The following is a 7,219-nucleotide window of genomic DNA, read 5'->3' as shown; positions in this document are numbered from 1 at the left end:
TTTCTGCTTTGTGCTGGTCCCCCTCCCGCTCAGTGGACTGGGAGGAGCGGGGTGGGGGGTGCCGAGGCCGAGCCCTGCGCCTGCCATCGCCCTCCCTTCCAGCACGAGCCTCCTCCAGATGTGTGACAGGGACTGGAACTGCCGCTCGCCTTCCCTGGGCCCTCCTGTGTCCCTGCCTGGGGGTGACACCTGTGTGCCCTGGGGCGTGGAGGGCCCCTCGTTGTGCCCAGTCCTGAGGTTCTTCCCTTTGCCTGCCTTTCCCTGTGATACGGGACCCCCGTGCTCTGCCAAGAACATCATCCCCCTCTTCCCCCCAGGGCTTGCTCCGGTGGGATGGGGCCGGTGCTGTCCCCAGGGTGTCCTGTCCCTTTTGTCCTGTCCCTTTCCCCGTCCTTTCCCTCTCTCCAGGCTGAGGAGAGCAGGGCTGGGACAGGCAGTACTCGGGCACATGCTGCTGGTGGGGCTCCTGCCTTTAGCCCACGTGCCCCCTGTGGACCCCAAAACCAGGCTGGGTGCTGAGGAGCGGCCCTGGTGTTACTGTGGCTCCAGGGAGGGGTGAACAGCTCCCCCCACCCTCCTCCTCACCCACCCCAGGGACTGTGACCCCTCGTTCCCCCCAGCAGCCTTCACCCAAGGCCTTCACCCTCCTCGGGGGCTGAGCCAGTGCCTGTGTTCCCCTTACCTGCCCTCTGTCCCCGGGGTTCCCCGGGACAGGTCTCATGCATTCTGCTTCGCCCCATCTCCTCTCGGACGCTCCCGGTTTGTCCCTGCAGCTCCGGGGCTGGCGAGAGGCTTCGTGCCTTCAGCTCTGGGGGCCGGTGCCCGCGGCTCGGCCCCGTCCTGCTGTGGTGGGGGGTCCCGTGGGGGTCCCCGCCCCCCCTGCTGCCCCCCGTGTGCTGCCCCCGACCGCCTCCGGGTTTATTTAAGGAATAAATGAAGTTCCACTCTGTGCCTCCGCCGCCTCGGTGCGCTGACCGGGGTGGGGGGAGCGGCGGGGCCGGGGCCGGTGTCGCAGCTCCGGGCGGTGGCGGTGCGGGGGTGGGGGGGACACGAACTACAGCTCCCGTCGTGCCGCGCAGGGGCGGCCCCGGGGGCGGGCGCGGTCGAGCAGCCGCCGGAGGGTGCGGGACCGTCCCCGCAGCTCCCGGCGCTCCGCCGCCCGCCTCCAGCCGCGGCCACGGGCGCTCGCGGAGGGGGCGATGCTCGCCCGCAGCCTCCCGCCGGCCCGGCGACCCCGCCGGGGGCTGCGGGGCGCGGGACGGGCAGCCCGCCGGTAGCTGCCCGCCGGTACCGGCAGCGGGACCTGGCCGTGCGCCCGCCGCCCGCGGAGGATGCTCCGGTGCGGACCGCGGCTCCCGCCTGCTGGCGCTGCCCCGGGGGCCGCGTCCGGGCGGCGGCTCTCGGCCCCCGCGGGGCGGGATGATCCCCCGGCGGGGGCCCGGCGCTCCACCGACGGTCAGTGAGGAGGAGGAGGAGGAGGCGGCGGCCCCGGGGCCGCGCTCTGTCTCCGGCCGGCGGCTGTAGGCCGGCCCCGGTGAGGCCGGTTCTGTTCTCCGCGGAGCTTCTGGCGGCCCCGGCCTCGCGTGGCCGTGGGCGCTGCCCGAGCCCCCCCCACGAGGGCAGGGAAGAGCCGCCGTCAGCATCCTTCGGGAGGCGAAAGGTGGAGCCCGGCCCGTTCCCGCAGAGCGGCCGCTCCCGCTCCTCGCGGTCCTGGCGCGGTGCCGCCGGTTGCCCCGGGGCTCCGGGGCCGGCCCCGAGCCGCCGCCCGCCGCGGCCATGCCCTCCCCCACCAACTCCAGCCGCTCGCTGACCGGCCGCAGCTCCCGCAGCCTCACCCACCTCCGGCTCCAGCGCACCTGGCTGCAGGTCCTGCTGGTCCTGGGCCTCATCCAAGCCATCCTGGGCGTCCTCATCGTCACCTTCAGCCTGGTGGCGGCCACCATCACGCCCTCCACCAAGATCCGGCACTCATGCCCCTCCTGGGCCGGCTTCTCGGTGAGTGCGGGGCCGGCGCGGTGCGGGGAGGGGGCCGCACGGCTCCCCGGGGGCCGAGCTTGCCGCCGGTCCCAGGGGAGAGCAGCCCCGCTGCTCCCCCACCCTCTGCCCGTGGCTGCCGCGGTGCATTGTGGGAGAATCCCAAGGTGTCCCCCAGGGTCACTCTGTGAGGGATGGGGACCCCCGAGCAGGGGCTGTCGAGGAACGCGTTGAGGTTTGCAAGGAGGGGCAGCACAGTGGGGACAGGGCAGGGGCCGGACAGCGAGGGGGCCTCTGCTCTACCTGCTGTGTACTGGGGGGAGGGCAGGACCCGGGGTCCCCCGCGGTGACCCTGCAGCTCGGATCGTGGCCCGGGTTTGCTGCCCGGTTCGGAGCTGCCCGCAGCACCCAGGCCCTGAATCAGCAGTTTCTCCCAGCTTGCTTCTCCCACGGCTGCCCCTCCAGCCCTGCTGCTCCTGGGCTGGCTACGGGCCCCCCAGGGATCGGGGGGGCTCTGCCCGTGGGCAGGGGCTGCTCGGGGCCCCATTGCCTGGCAGAGACCCCTCCCTACCCTCACCCTGGGGTTTGTGCGTCTGCAGCTGGCGCTGTCCGGGCTCGTCGGCATCGTCTCCTGGAAGCGGCCGTTCACCCTGGTGGTAGGTGTTGGGGGGGGGACGACACCCCCTCCGCACGTGGGGAAGTCCAGGATGGGGAGGCCGAGCAGCCCCTCATGCCCCTGCAGCCGTGTGTGTCGGCTCCCTGCTCCGCAGCCCTGCGTGGCCGGCAGCCCCTCTCCTCCCGCTGCAGATCGCCTTCTTCACGCTGCTGTCGGTGCTGGGCGTCATGCTGAGCCTGGCTGGCTCCATCCTGTCCTGCCAGAACGCGCAGCTGGTGAAGTCCCTGGAGGCCTGCGAGAGGGTGAGGCTGAGCGGGGGCAGCCCCGGAGCCCCCCGGGCCTCCGCGCTCAGCTCGTCCCTTGCTGCAGGGCTTGGGGACAGGGGGAGCTGCAGAGCCGGGGTCTGGCGGCGGGACGTGCCAGTGGCTCTCGCGGGAGGTCCCTCATGGTGTTCCTTGTCGCCAGGAGAGGGACTCGTGTGTCTGCTGCCAGGCCCGCTCGGAGCCCCCGCCCGCCTCCTGCAGCCAACAGAGCGAGATGCTGACCATGTTCCCCAACCCCAACTGCCGAAGCATCCGCGTGGCGCTCAAGGTGGGGGTCCAGGGGGGGACAAGGGGAGCGGCTGTGCACCCCACCGTGCTCTGTGGCCTCTGCAGCTCACCCCACTGCTCCCCAGGACCTCCTCTTCAGCGTCTGCGGCTTGACCGTCTTCTCCACCGTCATCTGCACACTCTCTGCTGTCGTCTGCTGCATCCGCATCTTCTCCCTCGACATCGTCCATGTGGTGAGTCCATGTGGCCTGGGAGCAGACGGGGCTGGGGAGCAGTGCTCCCAGGCTGGGGGGAACCCGGAGTGCCAGGACAGGACTTGGCCCCATTCGTGTGCAGATTAAAGCCCAGAGTGTGCACCCCTTGCTGGATCTCTGGGCAGGGGAGTTCCAGCTCTCCCTTCTCCCTGCAGCTGGTCCCGCAGCGCTCGAGCTCTGTGACGCTGGAATGCACGTCCCCCCCTGACACCTTCCTGCAGAGCATGATGGACTTCGAGGAGTTCGTGCCCCCAGTGCCACCACCCCCCTACTACCCACCTGAGTACACTTGCAGCTCGGAGACAGACGCACAGAGGTACCACCTGGGGGCGAGGCTGGTGGAGCAGGGGGGAGTCTGTGTGTCCCCAGACAGGGCTTGTCCCACCAGACGTGTCATTGCTGCTCTTGCCTCTGCAGCATCACCTACAATGGCTCCATGGACAGCCCCGTGCCCCTCTACCCGACTGACTTCCCTCCGTCCTACGAGACCGTGATGGGGCTGCGGGGGGACAGCCAGGTGGGGGCCGGGGGGCTGTGGGCAGGGGAGGCCAGGCAGGGTGGGCTCTGCTTGGCCGAGCCCTGAGCGTGTTGCCCCACAGGCCACCCTGTACGACTCGCAGCTGACAGAGGGTTCACACGCCTGCACCTGCGACCGTGTCCCCTCCATCGTGCTCAGCGGAGAAGGTGAGTGTTCCCCACGGGCACGGGGGGGACCGGCCCTTCCCTGCACCCTTCACCTGCACCCCTCCGCTCCTCGCAGTGTCCATGGACAGCGGCTCCCTGATCATGTCCGAGATCATGGACATCCCCGGGGACAGCAGCCCCTCGGAGGACTCGTGCCTGCTGGAGCTGCAGGGCTCCATGCGCTCCGTCGACTACGTGCTGTTCCGCTCCATCCAGCGCAGCCGCGCCGATTACTGCCTGAGCGTGGACTGCGTGCAGTGCAGCCACCACGCCCGCAGCCCCACGCTGGGCCTGCAGGGCCCCTTCGAGGAGACCCCCCAGCCCCGCGTGCGGGGCGAGCGCTCCTATTCCTGCTCCACGGCGGAGCCCGGCCACGACGGCGTCCTGGTGGGGGGAGCCGTCACCCACAGCTGCAACCGGCTGGCGGGGCTGGCGCGCTGCGCCGGGCCCTGCTTCCCCGAGGTGCGGCTCAAGGACAAGGGCTCGCTGCAGGGGCGGGGGGGCGGCCGCCCCACGGACCCCGGCGCCGGGCGCCCGGGCCACCCCCGGCGCAACAGCGAGACCTCGTGCCCCTCGTCCCCCGCCCCGGGGCTGGCCCCGTGCCCGCTGCTGAGGTCCCACAGTGACCCCGGCGTCCCTCTGGCCGGCCATGCTGGTAGGTGGCAATGACCGAGGTGCGTGTGGCAGGGTCTGTTCGGGGCAGCCCCGGGATGTGCCGCAGGGTTTGGCTGCGTTTCTCCGCGGCCCCGTGGGATTGGAGCCAGGCTGAGGCGGCTGGGGAGGAATGGGGGCAGCGGGAGGGTGCTGGGGAAGGGGTCGTGCTGGGGTCCGCACAGCTGCCGAAGCCTGAGGGCTCTCTCTGCTCCCAGCAGATTTCAGGGAAGTACTTTATACCAAAGCACTGGAGGACACCGTGTCCGACTCCTCCGCCGATACAGGTCAGGGCACTGGGATGTAATGAGATAGACACAGGGGTGGGGGGAGCATTTCTGCAGCCCTTTGGGGATCAGGCCCATCCTGCTGGGGCTGGAACAATGAAGACTTGTGGTGGGACTGCTCCCACTGGCTGGTGAGGGGAGACACCATGACCCCGGGGGCTGTGGGGACGGGTCTGCCAGGAGCAGTGTCCTGGGTCTGGGGACAGGGATGGGTCTGTCAGAGCAGTGTCCTGGGGTCTGAGGATGGAGACAGGTCCATCAGGGCAGTGTCCCGGGTCTGAGGACAGGGATGGGTCATTCAGGAGCAGTGTCCTGGCTCTGACAGAGGTGTCCCCGCAGGGCTGTGCTCCGAGGCCTGCCTGCTCCGCCGTTCCTACTGTGACTCCCCGCTGCTGCTCCGGGCTGGCTCGGTGGGCAAGACCAAGCTGCCACCCTGCAAGAAGGTGACAGAGCAGCTGTCAAAGACCACGACCCGCTCCCTGGGGGACCTCAAGGGCTGCCGTGGCACCCGCGGGCTGGTGGCCAGGTTCCTGCAGAGACCCAAGCGCAGCCTGGCAGCCGGGGTGGAGGTGTCTGGGTACAGCTTCCACGGGCACAAACAGGTGTGTTCTGGCAGCCGCAGGTGACAGGGGTGACTCCTTCCTAGAGAGCCCCCATCCACACCCTCTCCGTCCCTCTGGTCCCCACTAGCACCCCCACCCTGGCCTCCCTTCCATGGTGCCCCTTCCCCTGCCAGGTACTCACACTGTCAGCACTTCGGCTGCAGGCAGAGCCTCCTTCCCACGGCACTGCCCTTTCCCAGCCCTTCTTGGGGAGCAGCTCCTTCCCCTTGATCCCCACCGGAGTTAGGAGTGGGAAAATCGTGCCTGTCGCAAGGGCTTTGTCTTTGCTCCTGAGTCACCGCACCCAGAGGCACATTCTGACAACTCGGCTTACGGGAGGTTTGACACCTTGCGCAGCCCGGGAGGCCCTGACGGGAACGAGCCTGTCCCAAATGCCACCTTGGGCGTGTGATGCCCGCCTCTGCCATCCCTGTCACCTCTGCCCTCCTGCCCCGTGTGCCGTCCAGCTGAACCAGAGCTCGGGGGGGAGGTGAGCACGAGAGGGTGCCACGGGCAGGGGTGTCAGTCCCACGGTTCCAGCCCATCCCCATGGGTTTGCAGGTTCCCTGGAGTGCCTGGCCGGGCGCGGAGCGGCCCCACGAAGGAATCCACCTGCAGAGCTGCGGGGACCTGAGCTCCACCTCGTCCCTGCGCCGGCTCCTGTCCGCGCGCCGGCTGGAGCGCAGCCGCCCCCGGAGCCTCAGCGGGGCCTGCAAGGAGAGCGCGCTCTGAGGGGCAGCCCCCGCGGGGACCCCCTGCTCTGGAGAAGGGGTCCCGCTCTGGGCCCGGCCCTGGACATTGCTCGGACGTTTCTTCTGCCCCGGTGGGGCTGGGCCCTGCGCCGTGGCCCCTGGGACTCTGCTGGCCCTTTCCCCAGGCGGGGCCGGGGCGAGGGGCTGGTCCCCTGGGATGTCTGCTGGGGGGCTGAGACAGCAGTGACTGTGCCCTCCCTTGTCCCCAGTGCCTGTCTCTTGGGATGGCTATGCCTGTCCTCTGCCCTGTCCCCAGTGCCTGTCTCCTGGGATGGCTATGCCTGTTCCCTGCCCTGTCCCCTGTGCTGGCGCCATGCCTGTCCCTTGCCCCATCCCCTGTGCCAGCTGTGCCTGTTCCCTGGGATGGCCATGCCTGTCCCCTGCCCTGTCCCCTGTTCTGGCTGTGCCTGTCCCACACACTGGCCGTACCCCGTCCCCTGTGCCAGCCGTGCCTGTACCCTGGCATGGCCATGTCTGTCCCCTGTGCTGGCCATGCCTGTCTCCTGCCTTATCCCCTCGTGCCAGCCGTGCCTGTGCCCTGGGACAGCCATGCCTGTCCCTTGCCCTGTCCCCTGCACTGGCCGTGCCTGTCCCCTGCCCTGTCTCTTGTGCTGGCCGTGCTGGCTTCTTCCCCAGTTCCCTGTGCCAGCCGTGCCTGTACCCCAGGATGACCTTGCCTGTCCCCTCACCTGTCCCTTGTGCTGGCCTGGTCCCCGGTCCCCTGTGCCAGCCGTGCCCGTAGCCTGGGACTGCCATGCCTGTCCCCTCTCCAGCCGCCCCGCCCCGTCCGGTGCCGTTCCCGGTGCCGCCGCCGGTGCCCCGCGCTGGCCGTGCCCGTTCCCCCCGTT

General features: G+C 70.1%; 2 protein-coding genes across 4 annotated transcripts in view; both read left to right on the top strand.

Annotated features, from left to right (window-relative positions):
* Window positions 1–951, top strand: part of SCAMP3 (secretory carrier membrane protein 3) — a 3,565-nt gene extending 2,614 nt beyond the window's left edge. For both annotated transcript variants that reach the window (XM_051773301.1, XM_051773302.1), the window contains one exon: window positions 1–951. This exon is cut by the window's left edge and continues 340 nt beyond it. The gene's annotated coding sequence lies outside the window, so the exon portion shown is untranslated.
* Window positions 952–1,620: 669 nt separating this feature from the next.
* ENTREP3 (endosomal transmembrane epsin interactor 3) lies at window positions 1,621–6,813 on the top strand. 2 transcript variants are annotated; one of them, XM_051773291.1, is made up of 12 exons: window positions 1,621–1,995; window positions 2,574–2,630; window positions 2,782–2,892; window positions 3,056–3,181; window positions 3,267–3,374; window positions 3,551–3,711; window positions 3,813–3,912; window positions 3,995–4,079; window positions 4,156–4,734; window positions 4,952–5,017; window positions 5,357–5,619; window positions 6,181–6,813. In XM_051773291.1, the coding sequence occupies exons 1-12, from the start codon at window positions 1,777–1,779 to the stop codon at window positions 6,349–6,351; spliced, it is 2,046 nt and encodes a 681-aa protein (XP_051629251.1). In that variant the 5' UTR covers window positions 1,621–1,776; the 3' UTR covers window positions 6,352–6,813. The 2 variants fall into 2 exon arrangements, with proteins under 2 accessions (XP_051629251.1, XP_051629250.1); XM_051773290.1 differs by having other exon boundaries at window positions 4,949–5,017.
* Window positions 6,814–7,219: the final 406 nt, after the last annotated feature.

The sequence above is a fragment of the Manacus candei genome, unplaced genomic scaffold (genome assembly GCF_025592945.1).
Source record: "Manacus candei isolate 608988 ecotype Guabito, Panama unplaced genomic scaffold, ASM2559294v1 h1tg000166l, whole genome shotgun sequence".
Classification (NCBI taxonomy): Eukaryota; Metazoa; Chordata; class Aves; order Passeriformes; family Pipridae; genus Manacus; species Manacus candei.
Note: the sequence above shows the minus strand (reverse complement) of the source record. Positions and strands in the feature narration are given on the sequence as shown.

Coding starts and splice junctions, on each gene's coding strand:
- ENTREP3 (XM_051773290.1), top strand. CDS start 1,777: ATGCCCTCCCCCACCAACTCCAGCCGCTCGCTGACCGGCCGCAGCTCC. Junction 3,182..3,266: donor GCATCCGCGTGGCGCTCAAG/GTGGGGGTCCAG, acceptor ACTGCTCCCCAG/GACCTCCTCTTCAGCGTCTG. Junction 3,913..3,994: donor GGCTGCGGGGGGACAGCCAG/GTGGGGGCCGGG, acceptor GTTGCCCCACAG/GCCACCCTGTACGACTCGCA.